Genomic DNA, 19,025 nt, shown 5'->3' with positions numbered 1-19,025 from the left:
ATTAGTAGATTTCTTTCTGATGCATTTTAAAGATAATTCTCTGTATCATGTGACAGCCATAAGCCAATCACAAAATGCATATACGTATATTCCGGGAATCTTGCACATGCTCAGTAGGAGCTGCTGCCTCAGAACTGTGCATATAAAAATATTGTGCACATTTTTAGATAATGGAAGTGATTTGTAGAGTTTAAAATGGTGTGCTCCATCTGAATAATGAACTTTTTATTTTCACTTAAGTGTCCCTTTAAAGGGACATTGTACACCAGATTTTTCTCTTTACATAAATGTTTTGTAGATGATCCACTTATATAGTCCATCTAGGACTGTGTTTCTAACAATGTATAGTTTTGCTTATTTTTTTAATTACATTGTGCTGATTTTCAGATTCCTAACCAAGCCCCAAAGTATCAGACGTACATGCTCATTTACATAAACAGGAGCAAGCAGGGGTCTGTAATTTGTCTCTTTCATATGCAGGCAGGGGGCGGGGGGTCTGCTCTTACTAATTTCCCTCCCCCTTTCACTGGGTGTTCCAGCCTAACCTCATCAACAGTGCTAAACTGGAAGTTTCTAAGTAAGTTTTTAAAAGGTTTTATACTATATTTTTAGATTAGTATCTGTGCATATTATTCTTTATAGTAGTGTTATATGAAAATTGGTGTACACTGACCCTTTTAATTGTATGTAGACAAAAATTGAAAGTACTTTACACGTTTTTCTGTAATCTGTTTTTTATGATTCCTGTGAGGATTGACAGCGTTTATATCAGACTTGAGGAGCTTAACCCTTGCTTTATTGTACTTAGTGGTTAATTGATCAATGTAGTAAGTTATTTATATATTTTGCTAACTGGCCTCCGGCGAAGAGATAAGAGATTTGTCTATTGAGTGCAAAGCAATGCAATTTGTAACAAAATGACAGTATTTTCTATGCAGTCTCTTTGCACTGTAGTGTTTAAAGGGAAATAAAAAAACGTTTTTTTTCTTGATTTAATCAGCGTTCCATTTTACTTCTATTATCAAATTTGCTTCATTCTCTTGGTATCTTTTGTTGAAGGAGCAGCTAAGCAGTGCTGGGAACTAGATGAATATCAGGTGAGCCAATGTCAAGAGGCAAATATGTGCAGCCACCAATCATCAAATAGCTCCCGGTAGTGCATGGCTGAATCCTGAGCCTACCTAGGCATACATTTTAAGGGTAGCAATAGACCGGAGTAAATTAGATACTAGAAGTACATTGGAAAGTTTCAAAAGACATTGTACACTAGATTTTTTTTAAAAAATGTTATCTATCCATTTATATAGTCCATGTGGGGGTGTTATTTAAAAATAAGCAAAACTATACTTTTTACGAAGACATTTTGCTGATTTTCAGACTCCTAACCAAGCCCCAAAGTTTTAGAAGTATACTGATGTATACAGACTTCAGATTGCTTCTGTTTGTGTAAAGGGGCATTTCATATGCAGTGTAGGGGGGAGGTGCTGCTCTCAGCCCCTTTCAGTTGGTGTACAAGCCTAAACCATCAACAGTGCTAAATTGGGAGCTTCTAAGTAAAAAGTTCTTATACTGGATTTGTTTATCAGTATCTGTGCATATTCTTCTTTATAGTGGTGTCTATTACATGCAGTTATATGAAAATTGGTGTATACTGTCTCTTAAATGTTGACATTACAGTACCTTTTATTGCCGATATATACTATGATAGAAATGGCTACTGCAATTCAAGAGGGCCAAGAGACCAGGAATAAGCAGATACAACCTCAGAGAGCAAAGATACCACAAACAAATAACTTGATCCGACCCTCACGTGCCAAACAGGCAATGAACAGGGTGATCAGCAATAGAATAAAACAAAGAAACCGTAATAGAATCCTAGAAAAAAAACAATAGCGCAGAAAAAGGGTGATCCTACTGTCCAGAACCCAGGAAACCTGAGATATGGCGATGCACTCTTAGCCAAGACGGCATGGATTTCCCAGAACTGAATAACAAGTGACTTTGATGAGTCGGCAGGACCAGACATACATTCCTAGACAAAAAGCATACCTCTAGCAAACGCTGTCTCCATAATGTTCCCCATGAAAAAAAAACTTTAAAGGGACAGTCTAGTCAAAATTAAACCTTCATTATTCACAAAGAGCATGCAATCTGAAACAACTTTCCAATTTACTTTTATTATTAAATTTGCTTTATTCTCTTGGTATTATTTGTTGAAAACTAAACCGAGGTAGGCTCAATGCTAATTTCTAAGCCCTTGAAGGCTGTCTCTTATCTGAATGCATTGACAGTTTTTCACAGCTAGACAGTGTTAGTTCATGTGTGCTATATATATATAACATTGAGCTCACACATGGAGAGTTACTTATGAGAGGGCACCGATTGGCTAAAATGCAAGAACTGAGATAAGGTGCATCCTGCAGAAGCTTAGATACAAGGTAATCACAGAGGTAAAAAGTGTAATAATATTTCAGTGTTGGGTATGCAAAACTGGGGAATGGGTAATAAAGGGATTATCTGCGTTTAAGTTTAATTTTCTGAAGCTGATAACAAGTATGGGTAGAAGGACAAATATTTATGTGGGTTGGATATGACACATGGATAAATGTCCCACAAATAGAAAATAATAATAAGATATATATATATATATATATATATATATATATATATATATTTTTTTTTACTGTTGTCATTCATTAAACGGATAAGAAGAAAAAATTACTTTCATGAGTTAAAACGCACAATTTAAACAGATATTTTACAACTTCCTTCTATTTTCAAAAGTACTGTACCTATGTCTTTTGGGATCTTTTGTTGAAAAGCAGGTAGGAAGGCTCAGGCGCATGCATGTTTTTAGGGCACTATATGAGCATTTTTGTAGAACTACTGCCTTATAGTTCTCCAAATATGTGCACGCTACCTACCTAAGTATTCACTTTACATAGAATACTGAGAATTGAGTAAATTCAGTGTTTGTGTTTTAATGGTATGTTCTATCAAAATGGATTTCCTTCCCCTTTAACCTTTTAAAGACGTTAGGACGTTCCATGCCATTCTAACTGAGCGGCATAGAGCGGCCTATCTGTTTGGCTGTCGTGAAGCCAACGGCGCTTACTGCATGGGATCAGGTTATGGTGGTTGTGCCTAGCGCTGTAGTCTCGCCCCCCTGACCCGATCCCATTATTGAAATCTCGCGATCGCATGCACGATTTAAATTTGTTTACATCGGAATCGTTGTACTAATGTACACAAATTTAACGTGACACGAAAGTGTTGAGTTTAATAAAATGATACCAAAACAAACCGGTATGTGTGATAATAAAAGTTGGAAACTGTATGCTGTTTCTGAAACTTGCAAAATTAATTTTGACCTCCATGACTTTATAAGGTCATGAGCAGCTTATTAATAATGTAATTTGCTCAATTTCATTAATATAAAGGTGTTAAAGGGACTGTAAACACCTTAAGATTTTTATATAAAATGTTTAGTTATACATAATACTTTTATTGTTTATTTTGCTCTCTTTGTTATTTAGCTCTGAAAATTGGATTTTCTAATCCCCAGAATATAAAATGCACCCTGTTCTCAAGACAAACCCTGCTACATATCATTTCCTAAATGTCTTTACCTGAAATAAAACTGTAAAACATTATGACTGTAGTTAGCCTTGTTGTCTGCTGACTAAATCCCAGATTGGCTCCTCCATATAAGCCAAATGGGGGGGGGGGTGGGAGGTTGGAGTTTGGCTATAGATAAACCATTGCAGTAAAAAGGATATTAATTTGTTTAAAAAAAACATTTATACATGGCTGATATGTTATTCTACAGCAGCACAACAGAAATGTATTGTATTTACAAGGTGTTTACCGTCCCTTTTAATTGCTATTGTTTTCTAATAATTTTGCATTTATTTGTAACTTGCTGTTTTCATAAAATTCATGCACAGATGGATTGTACCTACTGTTGTGAGGATATGTCACTAAGGATGAATGTAAAACTTTATTACACAATATATTACCCTTCTGATCCAGTTGGGGGTAAACACATTTATAATTCTCTGCTCCCCTACTGGCCGTAAGTTATCATTCTGTTGGCACTTAGCAGAGTTGAGAGAACTTCCCTGTGTTCTGGCTGTTCGGATATTATACACTTGGCAATGATTTTCAGAGTTTGCAGCCGTTAATTGCATTGTTATACAAAATAGAATCTTTTTGCATTGTTGGAAGAACTTTTAATACCAATGTTTTTCTGCTACTGAGCACAACAAGGTTAACACAATTACATGAAAAGGATCTAGTTGCACATTGTATGTCTTTAGCATTAATCTTTATATCTGCACAGGGCATATGGTTATTTTATAGCAATACTTACTGTTATTTATTCAATATTTGTTTATTTGTTGAAACTTTTTAAATCAGATATAACAAAAATATTACAAAAGTTACGAGAGTTGCTTAAAATTGCATGCTATATCAGAATCATGAAATGAACAATTTGGGTTTAGTATCCATTTAACCCCCTGCTTCTTTGCCAAATATTAATATAAAGTATAAAGTTGCACCCTGTTGGACAGGTGCTGACTGCTGAGTCACCTGGCCGCCCATCAAATGCTGTACCAGCCGCGCCCATTACCAGTGCACAGAGCATTGTCTGGTTGCTAGGCATTATTGTTAAATACCTCACTAAGAGGCCGATACAAACTACTGCTCATGTGTAAATCATTTAGATTGTAAACTTGAGAGCATCTCTTACTGTAGCTCCCTTTGTATAAAAGTGCATCTAGAACCCTAAGGATTGTAATGTAGCTTTGTATAGCGCTGTGTAAAAAGTTGGCGCATTATAAACGAGCAATAATAATAATGTCATATAATAATAATAATAAATAATAATAATAAATAATAATATAATATGTGATATAATAATAATAATATGTGATTCATCTTAATTAATGTGGTCTCACTGGGAATGGGGCATTTGGTACCAAATCTGATTTGGTTATACTTTTTAAAGTAATGGATAGCTCTGAAAGCACAATATTAAACTCGGTTTTTTTGTTTTTTTTTACTAATTGATTAAAAAAGCAGAGGGTGAAAATTATGTGCTACTATTTTTAATATACGTTGCACTATTTTTAAAGGCTACTTTCCCTTTATTTGCTCTGTTTCTTAAAATGTAAAGTGAAGTGCAAGCTAGTTTTCTTGTACATTTTAGGTTTTGTGTCCATTTTAATCTTGTCTTAAATCACTTTAAACCATTGGCTTCCAGCTCATATGCAACACAGTCAAGATCCAATGTTCTTTAGCCTTACATACAAAAACAATACAAGTAGCAGTTCAACCACCATTGCAAGACATTATTGCTGCCATGTTCTCATTTATTAGAGGTACTCATTTTTTTATTTTCTTCTTACAGTGGAACGATGTATGAGTTCTATGCAAGCTGGTACCCAAATGATCAAGCTCCGGGGTAGCTCAAAAGGCTTGGTTCGCTTTTATTATCTAGATGAACATAAGTCTTGCATAAGGTGGAGACCCTCAAGGAAAAATGAAAAGGCCAAAAGTAAGTAATTAGGTTTTCCTAGTATATCATAGATACCACAGACATCTGTATGTTTTTTATTTTTCTAAGGTGTAATAATAATATCAACGTAGATAAATACAAATATGGGCATTAAATAGACGTGTGCTTTTGTTTTGTTACAAATGCAAATTCGTTATCGAAACAAGGCTATTAGTTTCTTTTTCACAAAACGAATTTCCAAATGACTGCACCATGAAATTTAAAGAAAACAAATAGATACTGGTGAAATTTGTCAATATTCATTTGTTTCCTTTAAATTACCTTAGGAGTTAAAAATACCTATAGTGCACTGGGGAGCTACGCTAATCCCGACCTTCCTCTACAGATCCCAGGGCTACACTAAGCATCCAATTAGCATGGCCCAGGGCTTTGTGAAGATGTGTCAAGATTAGTGCAGCTCTACAGTACGCTATAGGTACGTATATAACGATACTGGTGAACTTTTTTACCTGTAGCTAATTAATATTTACAATATACTTTTTACCTCTGTGATTACCTGTATCTAAGCCTCTGCAGACTGCCCCTTATCTCAGTTCTTTTGACAGATTTGCATTTTAGCCAATCAGTGCCCTCTCATAAGTGAACTTGGTTTCAAGTGTTCAGATGAAAATATTTTGAAGGGCCAAGATAAGTAATTTCTCTTACAAATGAGAGGTCCTATGTGTAAAGTAATTGATTTTTGGGCTGAGAAAGAGACTCCAGATAAGCACCCACCCCGTTTATCACCTTAAAGTGGATTGTAATGCTTTATGCAATTGGTACAAAACCACAAATTTAGAGAAGCGCTTCACTCTACCAAAATACAAGATGCTATCTCTGATCCAGTAAACACAATATAACACTTAGACACAATATAACAGTTTCAGATTGAGAAATCTTACTTGTAACAGTATAATGTGATTAGGTTCAGTCCAATGTCCATATATATAGGATACTTACTTCCTTATTGCTGTCAGAAATTGTACTGATCCTTATAGCAAACTTTAACCTGCAGCTCCTTGAAGAGGTGAAGTGATGTAAACTTTCCCCTTTGTATTACCAGATCCAGAATCTTAACCATATTTCTAATGTAATGAATCAAACAGCACTCTAGCTGTAAGGCACTTTCCCAATTTTCTTTTGTAACTAGAGCAGCGATTGGAGGAGAACAGTTCAAACCATTAGCTCACAAAAAAAGTGGTTTGAACTGTTCTCCAATAGGTGCTCTTGTTACAAAAGAAAATGGTGAGAGTGCCATATATGGCTATAGAGTGTTGATTGGTTCATTACATTAAAAAGTAAGTTATAGCTAATCTTGATGAATAAACTCTATCTAAAATATGGCTAAAATTCTGGATCTCTTTATACAAAGGGGAACGTTTTAACATCAGTTTAAGGGGAGAGACAAAAGTTGCCCTTACTGTTCGAGACCCTAAAACTTTTTTTTTATCAGAATACAGAATTATGGGGCTTTTTCCCCAAATACATGATGTATAGCACCTTTTTAATCATCTAAGTCCGTCCTAATTATTGTTACTGTCAGCTTAAAGTGATTGTAAACTTTCTGAAAGTACTGAACAGTATATACAATTATTCTTCACTTTCATTGATTATATTTTTTTAAGATGCTTTGTTTGTAAAAAATTACCATTTAGTGATAGTAAACATTGCGCCGTTCCTCCGCCTGCCTCTCATACTTCATTTAGCTGTGTGATGATGAATCTGGCTTCATCCAATCATTGCATGCCCCACAAGCTGGACGACATGTGGGGCATGCAATCATTTGATGAAGCCAGATTTGTAATAAAGCATCTTAAAAAATGTATTCAATGAAAGTGCCCCTTTTCTGAAGAATTATTGTCTATACTGTTCAGTACATTCAGAAAGTTTACAATCACTTAGAACTGTCAAAATTGTAACTAAACCAATTTCCACATAGAAAGGGACTGGCATACTTACTTAACATTCTCCAGTATATATTAAAGAAATATGTTTATAACTAGAATGTAGCACTATGTGAATTTTTATTTATTTTTCTCTCTCAGAAACAAAGTCAAGATTATTTGGTTTTCATGTTTATATATTTGAGATGTGCAATTTATTTAGGAGCTTCTGCCTAAAAATAATTGTTAACAAAGTCTTGTTGGTGTAAGGCAAATGATCTAAACCTATCTTCTCTTATTGATCCGTGATTCTGTCTGTAGTAAGAATGATGTTTGAGTCAAAGTGCAGAAAAACACAGAGGCAACCTTCGAGACTCTGATACACTCCAGGCTCCTAATTACCCATATTGCTGTATACATTTGGTCTATGAGAGTGAGATGTAATGTACTGTATGTATAAATATAACCAAGATATGTTTTTTTTTAATGTTTCATTTTTACAATGTATCTCTTTAGATTAAGGGGGGAAAAAAGAGCAGAGAACTAATATTTTCACTTAATAAATTTTAAACTTAGTTTAGTTATTGTAGCTCAAAATTTCCAGTTTACAGGTAGATTTAAGCAACCTCTACATACTAGAAAAATCATATCTGTTGATCTACTGGGCTTCCTGCTTAAAGGGACACTGAACCCACATTTTTTCTTTAGTGATTCAGATAGCGCATGCAATTTTAAGCAACTTTCTAATTTACTCCTATTAAAAAATTTTCTTTGTTCACTTGCTATCTTTATATGAAAAAGAAGGCATCTAAGCTTATTTTTTGTTTCAGGACTCTGGACAGCAGTTTTTTGTTGGTGGATGAATTTATCCACCAACCCAGGTTATTCACCAAAAATGGGCTGGCATCTAAACTTACATTCTTGCATTTCAAATAAAGATACCAAGAGAAGGAAGACAATTTGATAATAGGAGTAAACTAGAAAGTTGCTTAAAATTGCATGCTCTATCTGAATCACAAAAGAAAAAAATTGGGTTCAGTGTCCCTTTAATTATTTAGTGCAAAATAGAGAAAGCTTGGAGCCTGAGAGGGAGAATAAGAAAAAGGATGTAAAACGAACCCTTAAAGAACTCCAGACATAGGAAATAATGGATGCTAGCTGCTGATTGGTAAATGAACATACATGCCACTTGTCATTGGTTCAACTGTGTTCAGCTAGCTCCCAGTAGTGCACTGCTGCTTTTTCAGCAAAGAATAATAAAAAATAAGCAAATTTGATAATAGAAGTAAAATGGAAGGTTGTTTAAAACGATATACTCTTATCTGAATCGGCAAATAAAAAAAAATAGGGTTTCATGTACCTTTTAATAATTTCAATAGATTTTTCAGCAGCACTTTTAAGGTAGAGAGCACAACAGGAATACACCAGAAATCTCCAGATGACAACATTGAGTAAGTTTAAATGCACCATTGATTGCTTTTACTGGCCAAAGATCTCAGCTAATCATGAATGTGTAGGTGTGTCAACTTAAAGGGACAGTCGACCCCAAAATCCTCCCCATATGTGGGCTAGAAACCCTTATATACCAGGGCTACTGCAGTCCAGATTAATGAGTAGCAAGAAAGACACATTTGGGTAGACAATACATTAGTTTTTAATTTAACCCCTTAACGACCAAAGACGTATGGGGTACGTCCTGCAAAAAAATGCAGTTAATGACCAAGGACGTACCCCGTACGTCGTTGGTCTTTGAAAGCAGTGGAAGCGATCCTGATCACTTCCAACTGCTTTCATGTTATAGCAGTGATGCCTCGATATTGAGGCATCCTGCTATAACATTTTTTAGCCATCCGATGCAGAGAGAGCCACCCTGTGGCCCTCTCTGCATCGGCCATTGATGGCCATGTTCGTTGGTGGGTGGGAGATTACCAAGGGAGGCGGGTGGGCGGCCAATCGGTGGGAAGGGGGGCGGGATCAATTGCGGGTGCACGGGAGCGGGCGCGTGCACGGGAGCGGGGCGCGCGCGGGCGGGTGGGAACCCTACACTATGAAACAATGATGGTACTCGGTGGGAGTGAGGGTGGGCAGCTCAAAACTTTAGCAGCTCAAATGTTTAGCGATCTGGTAGGGGTTGGGGGGTTGGGGGTTGAGGGAGGGCAGCTACACTACAGAAAAAAGTATTTTTTTAAAAAATAAATAAAAAAAAACATTTCATTTCAAACTGGACACTGGCAGACAGCTGCCAGTACCCAATATGGTGCAATAAGGCAGAGAGAGGGGGGTTAGAGAGCTGTTTGGGGGGGGATCAGGGAGGTTGGGGGCTAAGGGAGGATACTACAGAACAGAATTATTATTTAAAAAAAAAAAAAAACCCAAAAAAACTCTTATTTTAGTACTGGCAGACTTACTGCCAGTACTTAAGATGGCGGGGACAATTGTGGGGTGGGGGAGGGAAGAGAGCTGTTTGGGAGGGATCTGGGGGTGTGATGTGTCATGTGGGAGGTTGATACCTACACTAAAGCTAAAATTAACCCTGCAAGCTCCCTGCAAGCTCCCTAATTAACCCCTTCACTGCTGGGCATTATTAACGTATGGTGCGCAGCGGCATTTAGCTGCCTTCTAATTACCAAAAAGCAAAGCCAAAGCCATATATGTCTGCTATTTCTGAACAAAGGGGATCCCAGAGAAGCTTTTACAACCATTTATGCCATAATTGCACAAGCTGTTTGTAAATAATTTTAGTGAGAAACCTAAAATTGGGAAAATTTTACGTTTTATTTTTATTTTCGAATTTGGCGGTGAAATGGTAGCATGAAATATACCAAAATGGGCCTAGATCAATACTTTGGGTTGTCTACCTCCCTACACTAAAGCTAAAATTAAAACTACAAGCTCCCTACATGCTCCCTAATTAACCCCTTCACTGCTGGGCATAATACACGTGTGGTGCGCAGCGTCATTTAGCGGCCTTCTAAATACCAAAAGGCGATGCCAAAGCCATATATGTCTGCTATTTTTGAACAAAGGGGATCCCAGAGAAACATTTACAACCATGTATGCCATAATTGCACAAGTTGTTTGTAAATAATTTCAATGAGAAACCTAAAGTTTGTGAAAACATTTGTGAAAAAGTGAACATTTTTTTTTATTTGATCGCATTTTGTAGTGAAATGGTGGCATGAAATATACCAAAATGGGCCTAGATCAATACTTTGGGATGTCTTCTAAAAAAATATATATACATGTCAAGGGATATTCAGGGATTCCAGACAGATATCAGTGTTCCAATGTAGCGCTAATTTTGAAAAAAAGTGGTTTGGAAATAGCAAAGTGCTACTTGTATTTATTGCCCTATAACTTGCAAAAAAAGCAAAGAACATGTAAACATTGGGTATTTCTAAACTCAGGACAAAATTTAGAAACTATTTAGCATGGGTGTTTTTTAGTGGTTGTAGATGTGTAACAGATTTTGGTGGTCATTAAGGGGTTAAGGAAGTTTACTATGAAATCTTATGAGAGTTCAGTGAAAGCTCATGAGATCACAGTAAAGCAAAGTGTGATCTAGTAGATTTTACATAGAGATGTTTAGGTAATAGTTTCTTGTCGACTTTTTACAGATAAGCTCTATCACTTTCAAGTGTTTCAACATCTGGGTATCATGTCCCTTTAATATTTCAAAACAGTCGTTTCCTGTAAACAAAAATGTATTTTTGTGAAAAAGCCACAAAACAATAGATAAAAATGAAAGCAGTGTGTTTCCACACCAATCTCAGTGATGCTGACATGATTTTGTCCTTTGTCCCAACCTTGTCACCGGAGATGTCACGTCTGTATTGAATTATTTTTGCTCTTTAGTTTGCCTGTGTCAATGCTGGCATTTCCTTGTTATGAAGAAGATGAGATCCCTGTTAGATTGCTTAGCTTTGACATTCTGCAGTCATTACATTATGTTTAGACTTGTGTTTTTCCCTCCCCACTGTTATCCTCCCAGGAGAACAAGTTATCTTTGAATGTAACGCATCTCTCTGTTTTCTTTTGTTCTAGCTTTGTCATAGTCATGCTGGGCTGTGTACCGCTAGGTTGTCTTTGTTTGCTTTGACAGATCTAAACACCAGGGAATAGTCAGGGTGAGGGACACCAGCTAAGCATGATGGTCTACATGGATTTAGAGAGCCAATGGGAATGCTCCATAACCTCATAGCTTTCACATTACACCATCTGTCAAAAAACAATAACAAAAAGTTGGGACAGTCTACTTGAAAAAATGTATTGTTTAAATATAGATAATCCCTTTATTATCCATTCCTCAGTTTTGCATAACCAACACAGTTATATAAGTTTTACCTCTGTGATTACCTTGTATTTGAGCCTCTGCAGACTGTCCCCTTTATCTCTGTGCTTTTTACAAACTTTCATTTTAGCCAATCAGTGCTGAGTCATAAATAACTTCACGGGAGTGCGCACATGATCTAGCATGTCTGTCTATGAAACGCTAATAAAATTCACTGAGATAAGAGGTTTCCTTCAAGTGCTTAAAAAATTAGCCTATGAGGCTTCCTAGGTTTAGCCTTCAACAAAGAATACCAAGACAAAAAGTCAATTTGATTATATAAGTAAATTGGAAAGCTGTTTAAAATTGCATTCCATATCTGAAACATCAAAGCTTAATTTTGACTTTAAGCTATATACAGTTATGGCCAAAAATATTGGCACCCCTGTAATTCTGTTAGATAATGCACCACTTTGCCCTGAAAATCGTTGCAATTACAAATGTTTAGGCATTCTCATGTTTATTTCCTTTGTTTGTATTAGTAGACAAATTTACTTTTTGGCATTTCTAGGGACCGCTGCACAAGCACATTTTTACACAAAAGCAAGTGGTATTTTAATGTATATTAAACATGCACATAGCCATACACTCATATAGGTGCACACACACAGACATATACACACTTATACACATTCACACATACACACAGAAATGTTGTTTACTATGTCCACCCCATTTCTGGGATCCCTTTGCGACAAACACCAAATAAGGACTATAGTTATATTCCCAGTACTATCCATAACAGTAGTCAATACTGCAGACACTTTATTTAAAGTTAGACAGATTCACACCCCACTGTTTGAGCTGTTATCTGTATCTGTTTCATTTTCTAAATAAAGCTTGTATTTGTGATGTTATTGACTGCTTTATATGATAGCATGGGAAGGTAATTATTTAGTGATTCTTAGCTCATACAGTAAGCAAGATTAGGCTAACTTGGTGCTCCAGCTTGTGAATAATGAAAAAGATGACAGAAAAGCAGAACGATGGGGTTTGTTGTAAAAGGGATATGAAACCCGCATTTTTTCTTTCATGATTCAGATAGAGCATGCAATTTTAAGCAACTTTCTAAATTACTCTTACCAAATTTTCTTTGTTCTCTTGGTATCTTTATTTGAAATGGCAGGAATGTGAGCTTATGAGATGGTCCATTTCTCTCTCTCTCTCTCTCTCTCACACTCTCTCACTCTCTCACTCTCTCACACTCTCTCACACTCTCACTCTCTCACACTCTCACACTCTCACACTCTCACTCTCTCTCACTCTCTCTCCTTATCATAACCTGTGGTCCTTGGTTAAAATTTAACCTAAAAATGAGAGAGAAGATATTTAATTGCTTAATGTAATCTGTTTGAGTGTTATTCAAACTTAAATATACAGTATATATCATCACTAATGAGCCTGCAAAGTGAGTTTTTAGACTGATTCTATACAGATATTTCAGTCTTGGCTGTGATTTTTTCTGTATTTTTTTTGTTAGTTTGTGCCCTCATAAAAGGGAAGGACTTTATAGACCAGATGAAGCGGCCATACACTGTTTGCACTTTTTTAGCTTTTTGTAGTGATATATTTGGTGTCCTGGCAACAGCCATGGCATTTCCATAGCACACTTTTGGATGTAATAGCATTCTCATTCTGTCATCTTGTCTAAAGTATTTGCTGGCCATAACCTGACTACTGTCCTTGTTGATCTAAGTAAGTCAGTCTGCTTAGCATTAGTCTTGTTGGACTTTCATGCCAAGTCTGCCAAATATATGATCTAGTTATAGAGAGTCCTCTTCTAGACTCTGAACTCATTCACCTCTTGTAATTTTTATGCTCTTTGTTTTGATCTATTTTAATGCCTGCTTCTTTGTCTTACCAATGTGTTAATCTATTCTACTTGTAAATACTTATCTTAATAAAGCACATAAGACTTTTCCTGACCTGGCAGCTGCCCTGCAAATGACCTCAAGAACCCGAACAGTAAGATTAAGATTTTAATCAACTTTCTAATTTACTCATATTATCATTTTTTTCTTTGTGCTTTTGGAATCTTTATTTAAAAAGCAGGAATGTAAAGCTTAGGAGCCATCACATTTTTTGTTCAGAACCTTTGTTACTCTTGATTATTGGTGGCTAAATGTAGCCACCAATAAGCAAGCACTATCCATTGTGCAGAACCTAAAGTGGGCCAGCATCTAAGCTTTACATTCCTGCTTTTTAGCTTACTGATGTGTTCAGCTACCTCCCAGTGGTGCATTGCTTCTCCTTCAAGAAAAGATACTAAGAGATGGAAGCAAAATTGATTATAGAAGTAAATAGGAAAATTGTTCACAAATGTATTCTCTATCTGAATCATGAAAGAAACTTGGGTTTTATGTCTCTCTCTAATTTTTTTTGCATACAACGGACTTTCACGTCCCTTTTAGCTCTGTTTATGAGTATTTCCTTCTTTTGAAATTCACCAACACTTGCTTGGAAACTCCTATCTATGTTCTTTCGCTCTCCTTTTTTCTTTTTTTCTTTTTTTTTTTTTTTAAAGAAGGCAGCATTATAATGTCAAGACTTTAATCTCCATTTAAATTACTCTGGTATGCAAATATTATTATTATTTTGTAAGTATGGTATTAAGAGTAATAAAGAGTGGCTTCTTAATAGCTCTTTAGCTGACTTCTGCATAAAATAGATAATATCTGCTTTCATCATGAAACATTACTGATGATAATGAGAAATTAATGTACTCCTTACAAATAGATGATATTTGCTTGTGCAGTGTCGAGTTTGCAGAGGATTTTACTTGCTGGGTGCCAGGCGATTTGAAAAGAAGATTCTGTGATCGATTGAGACAGAGATAGAGTTCTTTCTTTCTGCAATACAGCTTATTGAATTTGTGTTCTGCCATCAAATACCACAAGGGAAATTATGCACCTTTAACTTTGTATAGTTTAAGGTCTAACTTTATTCCTGCTTGTCTATTTTATTTAATAAACTATGGAAGAAAAATAGACACCACAGTAAATTATAAATAGAATCCCATAATATAGGATCTCTCAGACATTAAAAATCATCAGGGACCAATGATAATTCAGTGAGTGCTCAGTGTCTGACTAATGTGAGTTAGCTTCCATTTTTTTTAACTCGGCATTCGAGTTATAAAGACTTTTAAAGGAACATGAAACCCTAACATTTTATTTTGTGATTCAGACAGAGCAAACAATTTAAAGAAAAGATTCCAATTTACTTCTATTATCAAATTTGCTTTGTCCCCATGGTATTCTGTGTTTAAGAGATACCTAGGTAGGCATCTGAAGCACTACATAGCAGGAAATAGTGCTGCCATATAGTGCTCTTGCAAATGGATAACGTTCTTCCAACACTGCTGCCATATAGTGCTCCTGACATGTGCACACTCCTGAGCACACATCCCTGCTTTTCAATAAACTATAACAAGAGAACAAAGAAAATGTGGTAATAGTAAATAAGAAAGTTGTTTAAAATTGCATTTGCTATCTGATTCATGAATTATTTGTGTTTCATGTCTCCTTTGAGTGATTGAAAAATTCAGATTTTTATTTTTAAATAGATGTGACGGACTCTGGCTACCCCGACTGGATAGCTCCGTCAGAAGGGTCCTTCCTATACCTGGAACATGCCGCTATGTAGTGGAGCAAAGTGATTATAGCAGAGCCCACCCAAATAACCAGACAGAACCAGTATTTGGGTTAAACAAAGAACAAGTTTATTGTGGAAGCACACTACTTTTATACACCAACTTATCTTGATAAAGAGTCTTATCCGACCCCCAGATCTCCCACCTTTCCTGCCCCTCCAGACAGGCTAGCACTCCCCATAGTGTCCATTGTCTTATAGGGTCCCAGAGGTACAGAGGTGGCTATTCCGGGGTGAAACCAGGGGAGCGGCTGCACTTCCAGGTTGTCGTTGGAAAGCCCTCGGTCCGCAGAAGCTACAGTCCAAAAAGTGACATGATCCATGACTGGGGCCGGAGCTACGGGTGATCAAACGTACACCGGGAAGGCCAAGGGAAAATAGGAATATTAATAGGAAATGTATAGAGGAACAGCACCTACTAAAAGGATAGAATAGTATACAGGCTCACTTTCAAAGGATTGGACAAATGCCTAACAGATTTGTACCGATAAATATAAAAGTGTATATAGAAAGGAGCACCCTAATGTAGAAATGTAGGGCTTAAAGGGACAGTATACTGTAAAATAGTTTTTCCCTTAATGTGTTTACAATTGCTTTTTTTACCAACTGCAGAGTAAAAAATGTATGAAAATTAGCTTTTTAAGGCTTATTTGTGTATATTAAAGCTCTAATTTTGTGTTTTGAAGCCACAGCCTAATAAAATAGGTTGAGCTTGTAGGCATAATCAGATCTCATTACTGTATCACATTGTGCACATATACCTGCTTCTTTATCTTATATCTGTCCTTAAAACAATAACCAATACTTTGAGAGAACAATGGAAAATCAACATTTTATTACCTTATCTCTGCTTTCTCACACTGGGAGTGTAATTTCTTCTGCTGGTTGTGTTTACAAAGCTTATCTATAGCTGGTACGCGCGGCCACAAACTTTCAGAATAGGTGGGGATACCACATGCTAAATTAACAATTTCAAATGCCAATATAAGGTTAAAGGAGCTACTTGTAAACAATTTAATACACTCCAGCAGGTAAAGTGGATCATTGGGAACAAATTAAAAGGAAGAAAAATGTTGAGTAAACTGTCCCTTTAAGATACCACTATAGTTATAATCTGAGGATAACCAAGTTTACTCAATAGGACAAGATGATTTGGTATAAGAACACAGCTGTACCTACTGACCCAAATATTATCTAGTAAATATCGGACAAATATGTGGACAAAAAGCAATCGTATGAATGATATGAAAGTGTATTAGATAGAGTGGTGACAAATAATATGTCCAATTAAGTGAAATAGTCTACAAGATACAGTAGAAATGAATGAATGTGAATAAAGGTGATAGTGTGTAATATTATGCGCAAATCTAGTGTATATAAAAGGTGTGAAAGAAAAGATGTAGAAGATTCGATATAAGAACAGAGCTTTACTTACTAACCCAAATATTATCTATAAAATATATCTGCGTGTGAACGAAAACAAATCATATGAATGATATGAAAGTGTATTGAATAGAGTGGAGACTAATAATTAGGGATGGGCGAATGTTTCTAAAAATTTGAAATTTAAAACGAATTTTGATACATTCGTTCGTTCGAATTGAATTTCGAATGTTTATATAACATTCTAACATTCTATTTTTGAATTTTCGTTTTCGAATTTTTCAATAAAATTCGAAAATATTCGTTCGAATAATAGAATGTTTAGCTATGTATTCATTCAATTTCGAAATGTAATATTTGAATTCGAATGAGATAATTCAAATTTGAAATAGTATTTCTAGTCTACAACTGTGTTTAATAAATGTAATATTCGAATTTGAATGCTACATTCTAATTCGAATGCCACATTCGAATTTGAAATAGTATTTCTAGTCTAATACAGTGTTTTAAATGTGATATTCGATTCGAATGTGATATTCGATTCGAATGTGACATTCGAATTTGAAATAGTATTTCTAGTCTAATACTGTGTTTTATAAATGTAATATTCAAATTCGAATGTGATATTCGAATGTAATATTCGAATTTGAATGTGACATTCGAATTCAATTGTGACATTCGAAAACTGTAAATAACATTCGAAAATCGAATTTTTAAGAATATTCGTTCTTATCAACATTCTATTATGTAAATCGAATTTCTACAATAACATTCGTTCTAACATTCGAATTCGGATATAAACACATTCGCCCATCCCTACTAATAATACGTCTAAAATCAATTAAGTGAAATTATCTACAAGATACAGAAAAAATGAATGAGTAGAAATAATATTGTGTGATATTATGCGCTAATCTAGTGTATATAAAAGGTATATAGGAATAGATGTTAGTCTATTCACTAAACCTAATAAAAATCTGGGTTGCTAAATCGAAAGTGAAAAAGATAAAACTTGAAAGGAAATATAATTATATGCAATATATGACCTAAGTTTATAAATGTGTGAATTAAACTAAAAATACTAAAAAAGTTAAAATGTGTCAGAAGCAGAAAATAACAAAAAAATATTTAGAAATTCATAGCGATAAATAAAAAAAGTTCATTTATTAAGAGTTCCTATATTGAGAGTTAAAGGGACAGTCAAGACCAAAAAAAACTTTCATGTTTTAAATAGGGCATGCAATTTTAAACAACTTCCCAATTTACTTTTATCACCAATTTTGCTTTGTTCTCTTGGTATTCTTAGTTGAAAGCTAAAACTAGGAGGTTCATATGCTAATTTCTTAGACCTTGAAGACTGCCTCTAATCTGAATACATTTTGACCACTAGAGGGCATTAGTTCACATGTTTCATATAGATAACATTGAGCTCATGCACGTAAAGTGACCTAGGACTGAGCACTGATTGGCTAAACTGCATGTCTGTCAAAAGAACTGAAATAAGGGGACAGTCAGCAGAAGCTTAGATACAAGATAATTACAGAGGTAAAAAGTATATTAATTTAACAGTGTTGGTTGTGCAAAACTGGGGAACGGGTAATAAAGGGATTATCTTTCTTTTTAAACAACAAAAATTCTGGTGTTGACTGTCCCTTTAATAAAAAGCGCTTGTTATGAAGTGAATACAGTCACATGAGTAGAATATGCAAAAGCAACTCAAATAAAATTAATCACACTTGATAACACTTGATACATAATTGATACATATAACTGCAAGTGTAACATAAAGGTAGCAACAAGCAGAAAAGAAGAACAGATTGGCCAATCTAAAAATCCAATAGAAAGGAAAAAACAAATGGTATGGGTCTTTAAATGTTAAAAAGTCTCTAGTCCTCCAGGGAGAAGCAATACAGTACTGTAGGTGACGAGGTAAGTTAAAGGGTCCAAGATGTTCTCAAAAACAACAACAATAGACAAAAATAGAAAACCTGTAAAAGAAATAAAAAAAGAACTACACAAACTATCGAGCAGAGATTGGGCTCTAAGACTAGTGCTTACCGTTTTAATGTCTCGGACTGGTATGTCAATCCGGGAGTAAAGTCTACGCGTTTCAGCCTACACCAAGGGAAAATAGGAGTTGTAGGGGGGTCCGGAACCCAAGAGAGCTCTCTCCGGCAATACCCCACCTCTTGCTCTCCCTAGGGAGTACTAATCCCCA

The 19,025-nt window shown here is 35.5% G+C and overlaps 1 protein-coding gene across 1 annotated transcript in view; it reads left to right on the top strand.

Moving 5' to 3' along the window:
• PLCH2 (phospholipase C eta 2) overlaps positions 1 to 19,025 on the top strand; it is a 974,668-nt gene that overhangs the window by 639,833 nt on the left and 315,810 nt on the right. The window contains exon 3 of the mRNA XM_053690349.1: positions 5,414 to 5,560. Coding sequence (XP_053546324.1) covers positions 5,414 to 5,560 — 147 coding nt within the window. The remainder of the gene's footprint in view (positions 1 to 5,413; positions 5,561 to 19,025) is intronic.

This window comes from Bombina bombina, chromosome 8, assembly GCF_027579735.1.
Source record: "Bombina bombina isolate aBomBom1 chromosome 8, aBomBom1.pri, whole genome shotgun sequence".
NCBI lineage: Eukaryota > Metazoa > Chordata > Amphibia > Anura > Bombinatoridae > Bombina > Bombina bombina.
Note: the sequence above shows the minus strand (reverse complement) of the source record. Positions and strands in the feature narration are given on the sequence as shown.